Source organism: Delphinapterus leucas, chromosome 10 (genome assembly GCF_059928025.1).
Source record: "Delphinapterus leucas isolate spDelLeu-1000000601 "Yukka" chromosome 10, BTC_Dleu_Yukka2, whole genome shotgun sequence".
In the NCBI taxonomy this organism is placed as follows: Eukaryota; Metazoa; Chordata; class Mammalia; order Artiodactyla; family Monodontidae; genus Delphinapterus; species Delphinapterus leucas.
This window is the reverse complement of record NC_143138.1, coordinates 48,252,519-48,274,549: the sequence shown is the minus strand read 5'-3', so window position 1 is coordinate 48,274,549 and position 22,031 is coordinate 48,252,519. Positions and strand designations below refer to the sequence as shown.

Here is a 22,031-nt window from a genome sequence, read left to right as displayed (position 1 = left end):
CATAAAAGGTTTGTAACTCACTTAAGGGTTATTATATATTATTATAATTTTGGCTTTTCCTCTTATATATTAATTATATGTATATTTATACATATTTATCTTTCTACCCAATTCATATAAAGAAGTATTCTTTTTTTTTTTATTTTGCGGTACGCAGGCCTCTCACTGTTGTGGCCTCTCCCGCTGCGGAGCACAGGCTCTGGACATGCAGGCTCAGCGGCCATGGCTCACAGGCCCAGCCGCTCCGCGGCATGTGGGATCTTCCCGGACCGGGGCACGAACCCATGTCCCCTGCATCTGCAGGCAGACTCTCAACCACTGCGCCACCAGGGAAGCCCTAAAAAAGTATTCTTTAGTGACTATGTTTTACTGACAGCTAAGCATCAACGTGACATATGAACACTAACTATAGTGGTTTTAATCACATAATTATTATCACATTTCTGCATAACACTGAATAATATGTAACACTTCAATACTAGCTTATAGTTAACAGCCTGTTTGATGTGTATAAAATTTTGTGTAAGTTGGGTGGATATACCTATTTTCAGAAACTCAGGCTCAGCTCAGCTAAGTTAAATAAATTCCCCTGGATCATATAGCTAGTAAGTGACAGCCCACGTCCTCTGACTAAACATCCTGTGTTCCTACCAGCATATGACCAACCAGGCTCTCCTTCTCTTTATTGGCTGTATCCAGACATACTAAATACATTTAATCAAAGCTCATTGTAGTTGCCAAAAAAAGATGATACTTTTAGAAGTTAAAAAATAGAAGTTTTGTGGTTAAATCATTGTAACATTAATTATGATAGTACTTATAGTAACCATTGTTTCATAGGTTGTCACACACAGTGATGTGTACTTTTCAAATATCATATTTCTAATTTGTCTAACAATTTGATGAGTTCATGTTATCGCTGTTTGTAAAATGAAGAAAATTAAGACTTAGAGATGTTAAGGTTATACCGTAAATGACCAGAGCAAGGAATTGAACCCAGATCTACATACAACAAAATCTATAGTATAGAATTTAATTGTAAATTTTAATACTCTGTGGAAAAGATAGAGTATTATATAATGAGGTAACTAAACAAAAGAAAAAATCTAGAAATAATTACTCAGAAATAACAAACATTCTTATTTTAATTAAAAAGGACTAGCAAGGTTTACTACTTTTCTTGAACAAAAATGACTTTAAAGTTACTTCCCCTTGCATTTGTTTTTACCTATATCTGTCAGTAATACTGGACATTTCTTGTTTTACCAGTTTCAATGTTATTAATGATAAGGGACTATAAATTTTATATGGGAAGGAAGGGATGTGCAGGTTCACAATGGCTTTAGGTCATGTTGTTAAGAGGATAAAAAGAGCAATTAACTGAAAATTGAGGGACACAATTAAATTATTTCCCCCTCTGCCATTAAGTATGCCATGAGATTTATTAGCCTTTCTGAAGAAAAGAAATTAGAACGTAGGGGAAAGAGGGAATTTCTAAGGAAAAGGGAGAGCTCATAATTACTGTTTAAGAAGACATTTATAGGAGGAATGTAATTACAATAATAGGGGCAACTCTATATTATTCCTTGCCTTAGTTACCTTTGCTGCTTAGAGCAGCTGGAAACTCACTCTATAAGTTTTCCTGAAGTCTGATGAAGAAGGTGGCCTTGGCATCATTTTTGAGAGACTAATGTCATAGATTTTTGTGGCACGGGGTCATGATTTGTGAATATCTGTAGTAAAAATAAAAAAAGAAAGTGGTGTTTCCCATTAGTTATTTTTTGGAGAATAATTATATAAAAGACGTAACTCACTTTTAGTGTTTGTAACTGTCTTCTGACTCAGTGTTTCTCACCTTCGGCACTATTGACCTTTCGGGGTGGACACTTCTTTGTGGTGGGGGATGTCTTGTGCGTTGTCGGATGTTGAGCAGCACCCTTGGCCTCCACTCACTAGCTGCCAGTACACTCCCTAGTGGTGACAACCAAAGATGTCTCTAGACGTTGCCAGGTGTCTCTGGGGGGCAGAATCTTCCCCAGGTGAGAACCACTGCTCCAAATACTTCTACTTTCAAACTTTTAATGACAGAAAACTGATACCTTTGATTTCTGTTTCTCTAGGTAGCTTTGCTATTTTAAGAAAAAGAATGTAAGGGCACAATAATAGATTTACCAGGGTATGATTTTTAAATCCCAGTACTGATTGTATACATACTCATATTTGTTTTTTTTTTTGCTCAAAGCAAGTAAAGTCCTTCTGAGTTATCTGTGCTAATGATAGTTTTAATTTTGGGGAATTTACTCATTTAATTCTGAGCTCTAGGAATTTAGTGTAGGAGCAGGGATACTTCCTTAACCTTTTGAGGAAATAGCTTTAACTTAGCTGAGAGTAGGAAGGATTGCATGGAGAAGGCGATGGTGGGAATCTCTAAGGTGTGCCTGGCATGATGACTTTAACAGGTTCAAGGTGACCAGGTGAGCCCATGACTTCACGTCATCTCTTCTGGCTTTGTCAGTATTGAGTTGTACATTATTTCTTCTTCCCATTCTACTGTATCCTTGTTTTCCCCCAGAGCCTTCTCCCCATTCCACTCTTCTCCCCAAAATCTGGTGCCTGGGACTGTTCTGGGAAGCTGTGCCTATGTTTTTTTTTGGTTACACGTTTGCAGGTTGGATGCATTTAGTAGTTAGCAGTGTGTGTGTGTTGATGGTCATTGCAGTTGCTGCCAGGGTCTTAATGATACTCTTCATTTTCTTGTGTGGGAGTTGGTGGAAACCACTGAAAAATACTGGTTCACTTTTATTTTCCACTTGGGCATGTATTTTAATAAAGGAACGGACTCTATAATGGAAGTGTAGGGACAAAGTTCAAAGAAGAGGCTAAAATGGTGATAAATTAGTTAAGTTTTAGGAAATAGTTTTTATTTCAGAATTGTTTAATACTTCTAGGGAATGAGCACATGGCTAAGGGGATTGTGCATACTTTTTACACTGAGATTTTTGAGTCAGAGTGACATCCTAGCGTAGATATTTAACATAGAAGTGGGTATCACAAAGGTCTTCTTTCACTAAGTTTAAGCAGTAAACTCAAATGACTTAAAGTTACTAGTGTATGTTGTATTTTGTAAAAACGAAAACTCCCTTAGAGGCATTGAATATATCTGATATGCTTAAAATTTTGGAACTCAATTACGAATATTAACTTTAAAGTTTATAGGATCTAACTGCAAACAATTTAATTGAACTTCTGTGGGTCACTAGATTGTCTTGAGTGGCAGAGTTAAAACTAAAAGTAAAGACTGTTGTAATTGTCTAGTGCATCTTCTCCTGTGATACTCAGTGTTTTGGGTAATATTAAATCTGTATTCTTGAACTAAAAAGTCTTGGGTGTTTTGAAAAAATTAGATACATTTAATGGTAGAAATCTGTGTTAAGTACTTAAATATTTCTGAGATTTGAACTTTATGCAAAATTCGTAGTGGTAATGATTGGTCATATTCTACTGGGTGTTTTTATGTTATTGTGTGAATTGTTGCTGAGTGTTACTTGAAATGAGTATACATAATGCATGAACATATATCTATCATTTGTAATACAAATAAGCTAATTTAATAGAACGTGTATCTAAAATAGTAAAAACATTACTGTTATGTTTTAACATATTTCTTAGGAATAATGACAGTAGGCAGCACATAAATTTCACACAAGAGAATGAAAATTCTTGAGGAAACTGTTAAGGTTAGGGATGATTATGGCAAAATTAGTGTATGTTTAGTTGACGTAGCTCTTAACATTTTCTGAGTTACATTTAGGTTTTATCAGAAATTTTATATTGTTATTGATGTAAGTGTGCTAGACATCATTAAGCTAACTTAATGATGTGGAGTTCACATGTCTATTGGATACATTGAAAATGGATGCCCTAAGTATTTCTAGTGGTGATCAGACCCAGGTCTTCCACCTTCTCACTTTTTCTCTTTTTGCAAAAGGCCACCATTTTTGTAAATGCCAATTATATTATTTAAAATGTTAAAATATATAGCTTCATTATTGCTTAAAATGTTAATCTACTCTTGCTGGTATGGTACTAACACTTGGCACCTTTTTTTTTTTTTTAACCTAGCACATTTGCTTTTAATAAACCATCACTTTCAGGATATGAGCAGATTCAGGTTACAAAGTGAATTTTCTCCTTACTAGTTTGGAATTTGTTTGTTCTTAAATACAGGTATTTTGGCCTCTCCACAGTCTGCACCTGGAAACTTGGACAATAGTAAAAGTGGAGAAATTAAAGGTAATGGAAGTGGAGGAAGCAGAGAAAATAGTACTGTTGACTTCAGCAAGGTAATTCTGTTACTAACTATACATTTTCATAGTCATTTTTACTGAGAAAATTGTAGCAATGTGGCTTTATTAACATTGATTATAATAATTTTTTAATAACTGGTGCTTATAAACCTGCATGTGATGCTTATGATATGTTAATTTATGATCAGAAATTGTGAGAAAGGTAACAGTCTCATAACACTTGAATAACATTATATCTTACTAGTGTTAGAAATGAATATATGAATAATATGGTATTTTCATCTATACCTACCCATAGATATCATGAAACTTCAGTACCTTTTGAATTACAGTCGTTTGTTCTGGAGCTACCACCACTAGAAAGATTAATTCTGGTAATGATGTTATAGCAGTAATGATTCAGCTTTTTCTCGGCTGTAATGTGATCCCAGAATTATTGTCTTATGGTGTCAGTACTTTCTGGAATGTCACTGGGAAACATTGGTGCTTCCCCATGGGTAGGTAAAGGTAAAGGCATGGATTTAAAAACAATTCACCCATCTCAACTATGATTTTGAATTGTGGTAGACGAGTATTTAAATGAAATATAAAAAGAACTTATTTCAAAAGAACAGGACAAAAAACTACAAGTTCAAATTACAATTGAATTTAAAGCATACTTTGTGAGTACTGCCTCTGAATAATTGATCCCCTGTGGCCATTGTAAATTTTTTTATTGGTATTTACTATAGGATACAATGTCAGACTTTTAATTAAATGTGATTATTTCAAGTAAGATTCATTTTTTAAGCCTTTATCTTATGATGCAAATTCTATAAATCACATTTTGCAGAAAAGGCATTTAAATGATGATTTGCGGTATAGCTTTGCTGAGCTTCATGCTCTAAAATTATAAAAAGCTTTGCCAAAAAAAAGCCTTGCTTATGGGACATTGTACTGTTCTAAGTCGATCATATTTTTACTGGTGCACCAATTATTTCAGATGAGTGTAAAGTGTTCAGTAACTAAATTGCAACGAATAAATTACTATAGTTTAAGTTATAGATCTCCTCTAGACATGGCAGATGCCATTTACTTTTGTTCCTCTGTCACAGTTTTCCTTTTTTTACTTGGTCTGTCCTTGTGTACACCTCCTTATCTCCTGTTGGGCAGGAGTCTGCCTCCTGGCACTGTAGTTGTGGCACACTGGGTGTGGGACTCAAGAGGCCCGCTGTAAGTGCTGGTTTTATTTTAATAGATAGCCCTGTAAGTGGTTGTTTAGTGCCTTGTGTGAAACTGCGTATAAACGAAGAAGTTGCCATACTTTGATATTATGCTCGTAACCTTTTCTTTGTAATTATACACAGACAACTGAATTTGATTATATAGCACTACCATATATCTATACCAATTATGGCTATTTTAGTTTTAAATAAACATGATTTTTCCCACTTAATGAGAATACTGGGGGATGTCCAGAGTTCTTTAAAATAAAAAGGACTTATAAAAATACATAAAATATAAAGGAACTAATTGATTTCTAAGATTAAACAATAGATAATAATTAAATGAATATTTTTAGCACTGTGTATAATTTCATGGACCACTGTTAGCTTGTGAACTATATTTTTGTCTTTAATAGTTTTTAATGAATACTGCTATATTCATTGAAAATTTTCTCTAGTTTGTATGTTTGGTAATTTAGATCTCTGAAGTAGTAAAGACTATGACAGTAAAACAGTTGGGAGTATTGTTTGGTAGATGTGTTTTGCTTGCATTTTTGTATTTGTCTTTTGTATTTGTGAGAATTTTGGCATTTTTACATCCTTTAGATCACCAGTTTTGATTAGCAAATAATAGTTTTAAAAGCATCTTTTCTTTCCTATTTCCCTCTGGTCTTATTAATACCATGCACACTTTATTTTTAATTATTATTTATTTGTCACTAGGTTGATATGAATTTCATGAGAAAAATTCCTTCAGGAGCTGAGGCATCCAATGTTCTGGTGGGAGAAGTGGGTTTTTTGGAAAGACCTATAATTGCGTTTGTGAGACTGGCTCCTGCAGTTCTTCTCTCAGGGCTGACCGAGGTCCCTGTTCCTACAAGGTAAAGAGAGGGTTAATTCCAATTAACATTCTCCCAGAATGTCCAAAATCTAAAACATTTTGTTCACTGAAGGAACATGTTGCTTTATGCAGCATAGCACAGGGAGATCGGCTCGGTGCTTTGGAATGACATAGAGGGGTGGGATAGGAAGGATGGGAGGGAGGCTCAAGAGGGATGGGATACGGGGACATGTGTATGCATGTGGCTGATTCGCTTTGTTGTGCAACAGAAACTAACACGGTATTGTGAAGCAATTATGCTCCAATAAAGATCTGTTAAAAAAAAATTGATAAATTTAAAAACTCAAATTATAAATTAAAAAAATATATTGGATTTATATTTTTACAAGAAGTGCGGTATCTTGGGAGCCTTGGTTTAAAAAATGGTTCATCATTTTAGACATAGTATGTTCTGTGCAGGCACTGAAGTCAGAGAGAATGGAATTGAATCCTTGCTCTGCCACTTTTTGTGGGACGGTCAAGCCAGACTTCAGTTCTCTAAGCTTTATTTGTAAAATGAGGGTAGCATACCTCACAGGGTTGATTAAATGTAATAATGCCTCTGAATTAGGCAAAATGCTTTGTTCTGACCTGATCAAATCTTCTGTTCAGTATACATTATAAGTAAAAATTAAAATGGGGGTCATATCCTTACAAATTAGCAAGTTGTGTTATAAAGGGTTATCAATTTGTTAGCTACTGATTGTATAAACTTAATTACAAATGAGAATAATTAAAAATATTTTTTTCTTATTCATATAATAGTAAATAAGAAGAATTAATTGCAGCTTGATTGAAATATATGTGCCAGTTCTTAATAAGCTTTACTGAATTGCATTAATGGTATAGTATTAAGATAAATGAGAAGAATAATTTCATAGATTCACATTTAAATTCTTACAAAGCAGGAAGCTGAATACTTCCAGTTTGGATTATTGTGAATATTAATATTTTAGTGTAGTGTGAACAATGATATAACTAAGTAGGAAGTTAAGTAATTTTTATTTAGTCACTATAAATAAATTAAAATCAAATAATAAGAGGTTTGATGTTAAATTTGGAGTTGTAAATAAAAATACTTTTCCTTCCAAAGGGATTAGTCCCTTATTTACCACATTAGTGTCTTTATCCAGACTGTAGTTTGAGGGATCATGGATTTCTTGTGCATACTCTTAGCTATTTTATTAAGCCAAAGTAAATACTTAAATGGGATTAGTATTCACTTTATTTACTAATTTACTTTTTTTCATCAGTACAGACCAGAAAAAATTGTTTACTCAAAATTCAAAAGGATATCGAAGATGGGAACTTTTAATGTAAAACACCAATTCCTTAAGTACTTTTTTACTCTAAGGAAGATGAAAAGTAATAACTTGGTAGAAAGTTATTTATGAATGCCTTTCGTAGTTTTGTGATCTGTTTTCATCTGAATAGAGTTCCATCCTCTTTTCAGCCATTGGTGTGTGAGGACGGAAAAGAGGTCTGAGTGTTGTTTCTGTGTTTACATTTGAATGATTTCTTTATGATTCCTAGATTTATGTGTGTATGTTGTTTATGTTTAAATCTGTGTTTTCATGTTTCCTTAGGTTTTTGTTTCTGTTATTGGGTCCTGCAGGCAAGGCGCCACAGTACCACGAAATTGGAAGATCAATAGCCACTCTCATGACGGATGAGGTAATTAAAATGCCCTTTGACATGGACACTGATTAAAAAGCATATAATGCATATTAAATTATAGTTCTCCTTTCATAGTGAAGCTTAAAAAATTGTCCTTGTTTGTCTTTACTATTTTATCATATTCACTATTTGCCTTTTGCAAGGTCTTTAGGACCTTTCTGTCAGGGATCAGTGGATACTGTTTGGTTTCCTCCCTCCCCTCCCCCCGCCCAAGTTGAAATTATTGACCATCTTCTTGACATTTTGAAATTTTCTTCATCCTGCATTTCAGGATATTGGTTCTTTGGGTTTTCCTCAGGACTTTGTGTTTTCCCCTTTTTTCTTTATAATTTCTTGCTTTTGCGGACTTCATCTTTGACCATGGCCTGTATTGATCAGGACTTTGTCTCTTTGGGAGAGAGCTTTATAGTCGGGTACTTGTTAGACATCTCTGCTTTGTGTCCCTAAGGCATCTGAAACCCCACATGTCTGAACTGACCTCCTTTCTCTGTTCTGTCTCAGTCAGTAACCAGATTTTATTGATTTTACCTTTTCTGTGTATTTTGCATTTAATCTACCATCTCCTTTCCATCTGCACCATCACTTCTCCCTCCAGCTTAGACTCTTACCTTCTTTTCTTTGGTGACAAAAGTGGATCATATGGGCCTTTCTCTTATAGTATTTTCCTCTGTACTATCAGTAATATGCAGATTTGAATAAATCATTTCCTTGATCCAGATGTATCAATGACATCCTATTGTATATTTGTTTAAATTTAAAATCTTTACCGTTGTCTTAATAGGGTCTGCCTAATCTAGCCTCTGTACGCTTTTTTTTTTGGAAATTTACATGCTATGACTGAATAGTCACCTTTTCTCTACCACTTGCTCCGTCCACATCAGCTTCCTTTTTGTTCCTCAGATGTGCTATGCCCACTGCTGCCCCTGGACATTGCTGCTCTTTCCTTTGCCTGAGTGCTCACTCTACCACCTCCACCCCACCCTATGCATGCTTTGTCCCTCATTTCAGACAGATTTCTCCTGTAGTGTTTCCTTCTCTAAGAGACCTTCCTTGGCCACCCAGTTCTTCCCCATCAGCTTCCCTTCCTTTACCCTGCTTTATTTTTATAGGCACATTTATTATTACCTGCAGTTGTGTATTTATGTAATTACCTGTTTCACTGTCTTTCCCCCTGAGTTCTTGAGTGTAGGGACTTTGCCATATCTGTGTCCATAGTGCTCAGAATTGTGCCTGCCAAATAGTAGGCACTCAGTAAATATAAATGATCAAATTAGTTATTTAAGTAAGATTGTTAGCATACCCATGATTATTCCTTTAGGATGAATGACATTAAAATGTCATAAAAGTAAATGATGCACCTACAGTATTATTTTATTCTGTATTTATTATTTCCCAAGTAAAATATTCTCTTTTTAAAAATTGTTGTGTATTAACACATCACTGGTTTCTTTTAATTGTTACTCTTAATTCATCTGGTAATACTAATAGTGGGTTATTTTTTAAAGTTATTAGCGAGAGTGGGAACAAGAGTTAAGGTAATTATGTAGACTTAGTTATGATATCTAAAGTGGATTACTATGTGTAGAATTTTCTTTCAGCTCTACAATCCTTTTACTCAATATGTGTATTTTTCTTTAGATTTTTCATGATGTAGCTTATAAAGCAAAAGACAGAAATGACCTCCTATCTGGAATTGATGAATTTTTAGATCAAGTGACTGTCCTACCTCCAGGAGAGTGGGACCCTTCCATACGCATAGAGCCGCCAAAGAGCGTTCCTTCTCAGGTGAGAATCCACACAGTACTTCTTGGTTTATACATTTTCAAAACTCAAAAACTATATGAAGAACTACTCTCAGAGAAGTTGTTCCCTACTGTGTCCTGTTTGCCTTCTTATCCCTGTCCCCACCTCCTGTGGGTCACCATTTGTTATTAGTTTTTTGTTATCCTTCCAGCTTTTATTTAGTACGGGGAAATATGAACATATAGTCTTGTTCTCTCCTCTTTCTTACCAGAAGTTAACATCCTATTTGTAGTGTTCTGCACCTTGCTTTTCTCATGTAACAATATTTCCTGGGGATCTGATCATAAGAAATCATAGACATACTCCTTCTTCCTTTCCTCACAGTTGTGTTTTATTCCAGTATGGATGCACCATAGTTTGTCCTGTTTCTGGTGCAGGTTGTTTTCAGTCTTTTGCTATTACAAACCATATCGTAGTGTTTATATTGCCATTTTAGTCTTGTGCAGATGTGTCTGTCTGTAGGATGGATTCATGCGAATAAAATTGCTGGCTCACATGGGAATTTATTTATAATTTTAGCAGATATTACCAGAATCTCCTCTTATCAGGTTGAACTGTTGTGGACTCATTTTGGTGATGAATGAGAAGGCCTGTTTCCCTACAGCCTCAATAGCACAGTGTGTTGTCAAACTTTTGGATATTTGTCAGTCTGATAGGTATCATTATCTTACTGTATCTGGTATTTTAATGTGGTTTTAATTTGCATTTCTGTAATTAGTGAAGTTGAATATTCCTGAATATTTTTTGCTCATCGCCCTCCATCACTTGTTTTAACATTTAAATCATTTGTTGATCCTTTTGAATTTATCATGACGTATTATGTAGAGAATGCATGCAATTTGTCTTTTTTCTAAATTGCAGCCTGGTTGTCCCTATTTATTAATTAAAAAGCATTTCTCCACTTGATTGGTGATGTTCTTTATCATTTATTAAATTTCCATATGCATTCAGGTCTATTTCTGGAATTTCATTTCCAGTGGTCTGTCTATTCATGGACCAATTTCACACTTTAATTTCTGAGGCTTTTTGTTATATTTTAATATCTGGTAGGTCTGCATTCATTCTCAGCCCCTCTCTTACTCTTGTTTTTCTGAATTTTCTTGGCCATCTTTGCGTATTTATTTTTCACATGAGCTTTAAAATCAGCTTTTTACTTACAGAAATAAAATGTGATTTTAAAAAAATTGTGATGGAAATTAAATTTCTAAATGAACTGAGGGAAAGTTGACATCTTTATAATATTGAATCTATTCAAGAACATGGTACATCTTTCCCCAGTTGTTTTCCTATTTCAAGTCAGTTTTTGTGTCCTTAAAGAATATTATAAAGTTCTCCTTATCTGTGCCTTACACACTTCTTGGTGAGTGTATTCATAAGTATTTTATCTTTGTTTCTATTATAAATGAGGTCTTTGTTCCATTATATCATCTACTTGTTGCTTTATATATATATCTATTTATATGTATGTATATACACACACACATATATATATTTATGAAGGCTATTGGTTATTGTATATTTCTTTTGTATCCTGCTACCTTTCTTAATGCTTTTACTGTATGTAGTAGTTTTTTAGTCATGTAATCTGCAATAAGAGATAATTTTATCCCTTATTTTGTAATTCTTATACCTCTAACAAGTTTTCTGTTAATTGTATTGATTAAAATCTCTAATAGTTTTAAGTAGTAGTTGACTTTAAAGGGCATTTCTTAATTTTTTCCTGATTGTAGTCAATATTCCTAATGTTTCTCTCATTAAGTTACTGTCTTTAGTGCCAAAGTACACATTTTTATCATGTTAAGAAAGTACCCTAATTTCTGTTTCATTGAAATTTTTAATATAAGTGAAGGTTGAATTTTGTCAAAGGGCTTTTTAGCATCTCTGGAGATGATCATATAAATTTTATTTATTGGGCTTCCCTGGCGGTGCAGTGGTTGAGAGTCCGCCTGCTGATGCAGGGGACACGGGTTCATGCGCCGGTCAGGGAAGATCCCACAAGCCGCGGAGCGGCTGGGCCCGTGAGCCGTGGCCGCTGAGCCTGTGCTCCGCAACGGGAGCGGCCACAACAGTGAGAGGCCCGCGTACCACCAAAAAAATATATATATATTTATCAGTTATCATGGTAAATCTCATTAATAGGTTCTTTAATTTGAAAGCACTCTTGCATTGTTGGAATAAGCCAACTTGGGCTTTAAAGTGCCTGTAGTCTTTGTCTAATGTTTTATTTAAGTTGTTTGCATCTTCTGTTTGTAAGTGATTGGTATATAGATTTTTGTGCAGTCTTCACGTTTTGGTATCATCATTATACTTGTTTCATAAAAACAAATTTGTAAGTTTTCCTTTTTCTGTGTTCTTTAAACCTTAAGTGGTTTGGAATAATTTGGTTCTGAAAGTTTGAAAGATTTCTTTATTAAAATTTTCTGAGCTTGACTCTTGTGTCGTAGACTTCAACAACTTGCTTATTTCTTCTGTGGAAATTGGTTTGTGTAAGCTTTCTCTTTTTTCTGGAGTCAGTTTTGGTAAACTGTATACCATAGAAAATTACCTATTTTCTGGTGTCGATTTTGGGAAATTATGTTTTTTGGTATATTACCCATTTCATCAGAATTTTTCATTTATTTGCAGAGGGTTGTGTTGTGCAGTCTGTCTCTCTCTTTGTACATATATATATATTTCTTATATATGTAAAATTTATGAAGTTGCCCCCTTGTCATATCTTTGGTTGTATATTAGCTAATAGTTTATCATATTTTTCCAGTAGAGCAGCTTTTAAAATTTATTTCAGTTCTCCTTTTTAAAAAAGTATATTGTGAAGCTTCCCTGGTGGTGCAGTGGTTGGGAGTGCGCCTGCTGATGCAGAGGACGCGGGTTCGTGCCCCGGTCCGGGAGGATCCCACATCCCGCGGAAAGGCTGGGCCCGTGAGCCATGGCCGCTGAGCCTGCGCATCCGGAGCCTCTGTGCTCCGCAGCGGGAGGGGCCGCAACAGTGAGAGGCCCGCGTACTGAAAAAAAAAAAAAGTATATTGTGTTTTGTAACTCGATTTCTGCTTTTAGCAGCTTTATTTTATTCCTTTCACCATCCTTCAAAGATTTTTTTCACATTTCCTGAATTAAATGCTTAATACACTTATTTTTATTCTTCCAATTTTCTTAATGTAAGTGCTTCATTTTCTTGAATGAAGCTTTTGCTGTATCCCATAGATTGTGGTATATAGTATTTTTCTTTAGATTTGTTTTCTAGGAATTCTGTAATTTTGTTTTCCCTTTCCCCTTTGAGCTATGATGTAAGTTAGTTTTAATTTTGACATTTTCTTTTTTTTTTTTTTTTTTTTTGCGGTATGCGGGCCTCTCACTGCTGTGGCCTCTCCCGTTGCGGAGTGCAGGCTCAGCGGCCATGGCTCATGGGCCTAGCCACTCCGCAGCATGTGGGATCTTCCCGGACCGGGGCACGAACCTGTGTCCCCTGCATTGGCAGGTGGATGCTCAACCACTGCGCCACCAGGGAAGCCCCAATTTTGGCATTTTCAAATGGTAATCTTATGATTATAGATAAGTTGTGCTGCTCTATAAATACTGAATATGTGAACCAGGGAATTTAAGTCTTTAGTTGATCCAGAGTCTTTGATCCGGGGGACCTCCTAGGATAAACACCACCGCCAACCCCGTCTTTTTCTTTCTCCTCTTCCCTCTCCCTTTCTCTTTGGTCTCCTCTCTCTCCCTCTAGCGGTCTCCCACCCACCCCCACCCAAAACCTGCCACCCCCACCCCCCCCCGCACGCGCGCGCGCGCACCCCACACACACACACACACACACACACACACTTTTTTTAGTCCAGCAACCTCTGACCTTTGGAGGTAACAAATTAAAAGCTCACTCTGGTGAGGAGGAGGAGATCTTTTATCACGAGAATAATACTCTTGAATTTGTAATAAAACTTAATTGGAAATTGATTTTTATGAAAATTTGTTTAATAACTTGTGCTACTTATGTCTTAAGGGAAGTATTTTAAAAAGAAAAATATGGCATTTACTCTTAATGTAAAGTGTATTTTTTCTATAGTTAACCATGAGTAAGATTTAAAAAATTCTAGTTGGAGAGATGCTTTATTGGATATTTCTGCTTCTGTTGCTGAGTAGTAATTTGAAATGGGGTGTGTGGGTGTTTTATAGTTTATCTGATATTAGAATATAAAGCAGAAGAAAACAATATAAATTTGAAATATTAATAGAGACAAATTTTAGATTCTATTTCAAAGTGCAGTTTCTTTAAAGTGGAAGTTTACATTAGGAAGCATTTTTTCTAGGAGTGCTGGTTAGATATATAATCAGTATGAGATCTCATATTCCCTCTAATTGAAGATGCCTTCTCAGCTTCCTTAAAACAATTCTGAAAATGTGTTTTTTGTGAAATGCAGGAAAAGAGAAAGATTCCTGTATTTCCCAATGGATCTGCCCCCACCTCGGGTGAGACCCCTAAGGAGGCCCCACACCATGCTGGGCCTGAGCTACAGAGGACTGGACGGTGGGTACAGATACTGATACAGTGTGGGTGTCTTTTAGGGGCTAGAGATTGATTTGATGGAAAAGGCATAAGCATTCTTTTTCTTTGCAAATATTTGGAAAGTAATTTTGTACAGTATTTTTTCCATATTTTAAAAAATGTGTATTATTTTATAGGTATATAATGTTAAGGATAATTAATATGCATTTTAAAGTAGTTTACTAGACTATATTGGGTTCTGTATACCAGGATTTAATTTAAAATGAAAATATTATGCAGCATATGTTAAGAGTATTGTAGTTCTATAGTAGGTTAATTTAACTGCCTGTACAGAAGGTTCTTGAGGAAAGTGTGGTGTCCTATTGCCATTCTCATATGAAGTTAGAGAATTATGGGAACAGAGAGGAATAGTAACCAATGTGTCGTGTGTGTGCATAGATGTAAAACTCTTCCATGAGCAGTACATCATGAGGTAATGTAAAATTCGACAGACAAGCATAATTAAACCGTAGTAATAGTCTCTGGAAACCTAGTTAGAAAAATTGTTGCAGAAGTTAGTTTTTGGAATAAAGAACAGAAATATTACCGGTGCAAACATTGTCTTAAAATATTTTGTAGAGGTAGGAAATGATATGGTATTACCATTGTGTAGAAAAAAGCATGTGGATGTTGATACTGTTTTATCCATTGGTGGTCCCTATAGAACTAAAGATCTTGAAGCTGAAATATTTGTTTAAAAAACCAGGATAGCTTATACAGGATATCTTAATTCATTGACTAATATAGTAGTCTCTGAGTATAATAGAGTAAGACTCTGTCCCCATGCGAAAGGTGCTCATTTAAGTTAGTATTATTATTACTTCTTCAGACTTAAAACTGAGGTAGGGTTAGTCACTGAGAAGTACCAAGCCAGACCCCCAGTGACCTCATGTTACCCGAGAGTCTCATATAAATGATTGATTTGATGATATACTTTCATTTTCTAGATTATCATTAGCACCATTTTTATTGCAAGTTGGCACCTTTTTTTACAGTTGTCTCAGTCCCCTTGCTGTCATATTATTTATAGGATAACTTCTTCCAGGTGTCAATGTATGTTTAGGCTTTATTTCAGTATTAACTTTGGAAAAAGCTAGAATGGTAAAGCTTGAAACATATAAAGCATTTGAAAGCATAAGATTAATTTGTTTGGTGTATTTTTCTGCAGTAGGGATTTGAATGATATTTTATGAGTCACAAAATCTTTTTAAGTTACTGATTTATCACCGGTATTTATTGAGTACCTACTATTTCCCAGGCAGTGTTCTAGACACTGGAGATAATAGCAGTGAATAAGAAAAGGTCCCTGCCCCTCACAGAGCTTATATTGTAGTGGAATGCTTTCAAGTTAGATGTATCCAAAAGTCTGATTTTAAAAAACACTGAAATGATAAGTCATTGAAATGATTTGATATGCAAATATAGATTTTAAATTTACTAACTAAAACCTCTTAGTTTTATTAATATGCACACTGGTTTGACTACATATACAGTAAATTACATACACTGAAATAGTTTTTAGGCTTTTTTTCTAGACCAGAAGTATTTATGTGTTTGAAGTACTAAAATTTTAAAACTAAAATTATTTAATTCACTACTGAGTGGGCCTGAGCATACTACATTCATATTAAAGGGTATTTGGGGACTTATGATTATATTATAATTGCATTCCTGGTATTTCTGACACTTGCCTTTAAGATTTATAATATAAATAATGATTAATAGCATTGCTTATGCACATTTTCATGAATGGGTTGTTAGGTTTTATTTATTTTTATTATGTATTTCCTTGCACATTTGTGTTTGATATCTATTGCATTTACTCATACAGTCATTTGCCTGTAGTCTTCAGTATATAGTCCATATGATACAGATGTTTGTGTCTCTTTTAACTTAGTGAGGTCTGCCTTTCCACTCACTATCAGTGGATTAGATTAAATGAGTTTGTCTTCTATAATTTATACCATTATTTAAATAGGATATTGATTTTTGTTGACAAAACGCTAGGCACCAGCAGTTTTATGTAGCCCATAGTTTTAGTTTGAACTAGCCAGAATCCTCTAGTGTACAGTTTGACGAGTTTCATCTCACCTATTTAGGCTTTTTGGTGGTTTGATACTTGACATCAAAAGGAAAGCACCTTTTTTCTTGAGTGACTTCAAGGATGCATTAAGTCTGCAGTGCCTGGCCTCGATTCTTTTCCTATACTGTGCCTGTATGTCTCCTGTAATCACTTTTGGAGGGCTGCTTGGAGAAGCTACAGAAGGCAGAATAGTGAGTACAAAGATTGGTAGTGGCCAGGCTCTTAGCTCTTCAGAGGCAAGTGTCTGTGTGCATTTGTCTCACTATTCATACTTTTATTTGAAGAGTCTACCCACAGCATGATTAACCTGTCCCAAAGCAGACTTCCCCCAAAGGTAATTGCAATGGAAAACATGGGGAAGCCATTTGAACAGGAGAAGATGCACAGTTGAGGTAAAAAAAAAAAAAAAAGAAAGAAAGAAAGAAAAAAGTTTGTCATGGCTTGCTGGATGAATGGTTTTATAAATGGAGTAAAAGGCTTGTATTGTCTTTGCGGGGGGAGTGGGTGGGAGGAGACAGATCAATTGAACTGATTCTGGGTGGGTCATGGGTGGGAGAATTTATCCGTGGGGTCACTTTGTATCCTTTAAGGCATCATAGGATTAGTTAGAGCCATATGATTAACATTAACTAATCCACCCTGGCAGGTCCCCTGGGCTAGACTATTTGGAAGAAGGGAGCATAATTCTGGACAAATGATGGATTTTTGAAGTGGTGTTTAATTTTGCTGTTATTAAATTTGTGTGAACGTTGCCAAAGTGTTAATTGGAAAGTATAACTGAAAACTGCATCTATATTTTGATATGACTAGAATGAAAGTTCTTATGTTTTTTGTTCTTGGTGATACTGTATTGGGGCTGTGGGGGCCTGATATCGGAACAGCATCTAGTGCTTCGTGAAATTTGGAAAGACTTTTTTGTTGCTGTTTATATACATTTTAATGGCGTTTAAATGAGACAGTTTGTGATTCCTAAGTATATTTTGTTTAATGATATTTACTGTTTGGAGAAAATTTATTTTTTACAGATAAAAGGTTAAAAACCAACCAATTCTAAGTAGTAATAATTGTTCAATTAAAGTATTTCATAAGCTGAACATGAGATAAATCTGACAACTGAAATTTCCTTTCAACTCAATTTATTTTTGATTATTTAGATTCTTTTATATTATTCTTTTATATTATTATAGCAAAATAGATAATTTTATTAAGTTTCTTTATGTGCTGTCACAAGTTGTACATGTAACTCTGCTGGTCCCTGAGGAAGTGTGTCTTGTCTGTTACCATCATGGAAATACTGTTTCTTTCCTCTTGGACTGTCACTCACTGCCTGCCCGCCTCATCCTGCTGTTTAATACCCTGTGCATGTGATAGAGCTTTAGGCACTAGAGGAACATAGACAAGGGTAAGACATGGGCATGTGTCATCTATCCTCAGGGTCCTAACCTAGGAGAAAAAGATAGGATAGTATATATGTAGTTACTATGTCGTGGTGTTCTGTGCCACACATGAGTGAGATAAAGGAAGAGCTGTAGGAGTTGTAATAATTTAGAATAGAGAAATCAGAAATATTATGGAGGGAAATGATATGGAGATGATGCGTTTATTTTCAGATGCCTTATTGGAACTTCAGGTAGAAATGGAGACATTAGGAGGTGCAGTTCCAGAATTTATAGAGTGGTAAGAAAGAAATATGAAAATTGGGAAACTGAAAATAAATGAGGTTAACAATGTAAAGGGAGAGAAGGAGAGGAAAAAAGTGTGGGAAGTTATCCCCATTTATGAAATGGAGGAAGGATGAGAATGAGGAGAAAAATGGCCCAGAGAATTAGACACAGGCACAATCAGAGCTCTGAAAGAGGAGTCAGGATGATGTAATTTTGTAAAAACCAAAATAGAGGTGTAGAGAAGGAGGAAGATCAGCAGGGATTGTTCAGTGCTGTACAGTGGAGAGGCGTATGGGGGAGATTAGGGGAGGGCTTCTGGTGGGTAAAATGGCAGCTTTTGAATGTGGGTTAGTTAGGGCAGTATAGGGAGGGCTGTGATTTCTTTAGGGAAAGACAGGTTTTAGTTTGGGAATGAACATAGAAACAGTTTAAAAATTGGGAAAAAGTAGGTCTGGGTAAAAGAACCTAGTAAATGTGGCAATGAGGGGTTTGGGGAATGGTGAAAGGAAGGTCTTCACCTGGAAGTTTCTGCTCTTTCAACACAACATTGAGGAGGGAAAGTAATTTTGCGCCCAACTGCCTTCCCTGCCCCAGTAGCATTTCTTTATTTGCCATCTCCTTGTTTCTCTGCTCAATTTTTTGCTTTCTATTTCTAGATGTTGTTTAGACATTTTTTCCTTTGATTTGAACTCTAAATTCATTCCTAAATATACATATTATAATTGAACTAAGGATTTTATAATAGCTTAGTAGTGTCTTCCAGGACAATCTCTTGTCTGTGGGCAAGAAAACAAATTTATCTCATGCAATTCATAAATATATTATTAATATGAACACTTATTCATTTTGCCAAAAGTCTAGTTTGTATGTGGGTTTGATCCTATTTTTATACTAATAATTGAATGTTACTTTTACTACATACTATTCTTATGTTGTGATTTTGATTTTGGAACATGCTCTTATTACTGATGATGATAATTGCTACCATTTATTGAGTGCATTCCATATGCCAGACAGTGTGCTTGCTAGTGTTTTCAGAAACACTGCTTCTTTAAGTTCTCCTGGCTATCATCACCCACATTTAAAAATGAGAAAAGTTGGGCTGGACAGGTCTGAGATACTGCCATGGTTTAGCACCTGGTGGGAAGCAGTCTTCTACTTCAGATCTGGTTCTGAAGCCCTGATCTCTGCCTGCTGCTGGGCTGCCTCTCAAGTTCCAAGAGGCTTGTTTCTCACAAGAGTCTTGTCTTTGCTTTACCGATGATGGGCTTTTCCTTTCTTAATTGTATATCCCAGTTGACCTTGATGTTTGTGAATGGTAAACCGTTTTCTTTCTGACCCCTCCCCTCTGTCGAGTGTCATAGCCTATATGCCTTAGCAACTGATAACCTAATCAGTTAGGATGTAATGTTGGTAGTGAAACAAAATTGGCCTACTAGCTTTGATTTAAGATTTCTATGAGTCTTTCATTTTATCGTTTTTACCACACTTTAATAATAATATTTCCTCATGTATGGTTTCCAGGAGTTTTTTAAGGAGATTTTTCATCTATTATTTATGTTAAGCATTTCATGTTTTATATATGTTGGTTAAGCCCATCATATTAGATTAATTTCTTTAAAATGTATGGGAAATTGCACTTTAGAAGCAAGTTTGAGAATGATAGTTTCAAATTTGAGCATGCTAATTTCTTATTCATTTACTTGAAGGAGTCTTTTTTTTTGTAGCACACCACATCGAGCATTTAGTATGTTTTTTATTTTCTTAAATGAACTATTTCAGACATGCAAAAATATTCAAAATAATGTATACATCTTTGTACTCACCATAGGCTTAAGAAGTAAAACATGTATAGATAGGGTTGGAGCCTCTGTGTCCATCTTCCATTTACCCCTTTTTCCTTACCTCCCGTAGTATTGAGTTTTAAATTAGGGTTGATTATAAAAGTTCACCTTTAATATGCTAAAACAAAACAATTTTCCCATGTATTTAAAATATATTTGTAATTTTCCATATTTAAATTTTAAATTTGAGATTTAAAGTTGCATTTGCTTTATTTTTTTAACCACTTGATTAATATTTTTATTTTCCAGGTATCTTATGTATATGTATTATAGTAGGTTAGAGATATATTTATGATGTATTACCTTTATTCGTTTCTTTTTTCCTTAAACAGAGTGCAATAGAGTCTCTTTTTGGAGCATCATTAACTGGGATTGCCTATTCGTTGTTTGCTGGGCAACCTCTAACAATATTGGGGAGCACAGGTCCAGTTTTAGTGTTTGAAAAAATTTTATTTAAATTCTGCAGGTATGTAATAGTTACCTACTTGTCACATTTGTTTATGTATGTTTATAATTATATATTATTGTTACTAACTTTAGTTAAAAGTACATTGTATATTTAATAGCTGAAAAAGAGGATCTGATGAGTATGCATATTTTCAATATTTTGGGGCTATTGTGTGGTCAACCCTACTCTGGCTCCTACTGTCATCCCCAGTCACCTTGAATTTAAAATCAATGGATTTGAGTGCTGATAAGCAAATCACTTGAGGGACAGTAAAAGTCCTTTGTGTTAGCAAATTTCAACCTAGTAAGAAGGTAGTTAATCTGAATTATTTATTATACGGTATGTTGGTCTTCTAAAGGAAGTTTAGAAAGCAGTGGATCTCGAAGGCTCACCCTGACTTTACCCAGCAGGCCTGTGGCACAGAGGGAGCTGCAGCTCACAGTGTGGGGTTAGTGCAGATTACTGGAGCTGGTAGCCTCGGAATTTGACATGGCAGTACTATTCCTTTTGTGAGATAAATGCAGTTGAATATTTTAGTCTGAAACAACTTGATGCTGTTAAATGTTTGATTCACTAATTTCTCTTGTTTGGATTCTTTTGCCACTGGACAAGCTGATTCTGATTCTGACCTGGCACAGTACACACATAAATAGAGAATGTAGTGGCCTCAAGTGTTTTAGACTCACTGGTAGTAATTTCTTATTTGAAATTGAATTGGAAAATGAAGTCACTGTGGTGATACTGGTGGTAGAGGAGCTGGTGATGGTGGGGCTGGGGCGTGGCTGCCGTGTTGACACTGGAGCATCTGGGTCTTCAGAGAGAGCGACATACATCCACTTGTTCTACAGGCTGCTTATCTGTCATTTACTCCTCATAACTGATTTCTAAAGTGAGGTCTTTGTTTTTAAAATATTCATTGCCTAGTAGATTTTCACTGTAAACCTTTTGTATAAGTAAAATATAATCATTAAGTCTACTAATAAGAAGCTAGTCTTCAGTTGAAGCAGAAAAACACATAGAGCTTTCTTTAGTCATTATTTTGTTATTCTGTAATGTGTTCTCTTTTAGAAATCTTAAGCTTTTATACTGTTCTTATTGTTTGTTATGAAAATTTTAAGTACCAATACTGTTCGACATGTATATGTTGATCATGTCCACATTTTTCTTTCTAAACAGAGATTATCACCTTTCCTATCTGTCTTTGAGAACCAGTATAGGTCTGTGGACTTCTTTCTTGTGCATTGTTTTGGTTGCGACAGATGCAAGCAGCCTTGTGTGTTACATCACCCGGTTTACTGAGGAGGCTTTCGCAGCTCTCATTTGCATCATATTCATCTATGAGGCTTTGGAGAAGCTCTTTCATTTAGGAGAAATATATGCATTTAATATGCACAACAGTTTAGATGAACTGACCAGCTACTCGTAAGTGTTTCTGTTTCCCCTAATAGTAAATGTATTTTTGCAGAGGTGTCTGAGCAAAAGAAAATGGATTTTTTGCAATGTGATGCTCACTGTATATCTAGCTATAACTACCCAACCGGCAATACGGAGGTTGACTTGTTTGTTACAGATGAGATCTT

The 22,031-nt window shown here is 35.2% G+C and overlaps 1 protein-coding gene across 7 annotated transcripts in view; it reads left to right on the top strand.

Moving 5' to 3' along the window:
* SLC4A7 (solute carrier family 4 member 7) overlaps nt 1-22,031 on the top strand; it is a 125,020-nt gene that overhangs the window by 74,026 nt on the left and 28,963 nt on the right. For 6 of the 7 annotated variants that reach the window (XM_089918943.1, XM_089918945.1, XM_089918944.1 and 3 more), the window contains 8 exons: nt 4,228-4,343; nt 6,236-6,393; nt 7,979-8,066; nt 9,708-9,854; nt 14,288-14,394; nt 16,512-16,686; nt 20,336-20,469; nt 21,628-21,873. In XM_089918943.1, coding sequence (XP_089775069.1) covers nt 4,228-4,343; nt 6,236-6,393; nt 7,979-8,066; nt 9,708-9,854; nt 14,288-14,394; nt 16,512-16,686; nt 20,336-20,469; nt 21,628-21,873 — 1,171 coding nt within the window. The remainder of the gene's footprint in view (nt 1-4,227; nt 4,344-6,235; nt 6,394-7,978; nt 8,067-9,707; nt 9,855-14,287; nt 14,395-16,511; nt 16,687-20,335; nt 20,470-21,627; nt 21,874-22,031) is intronic. The other variant, XM_089918946.1, reaches the window with a different exon arrangement.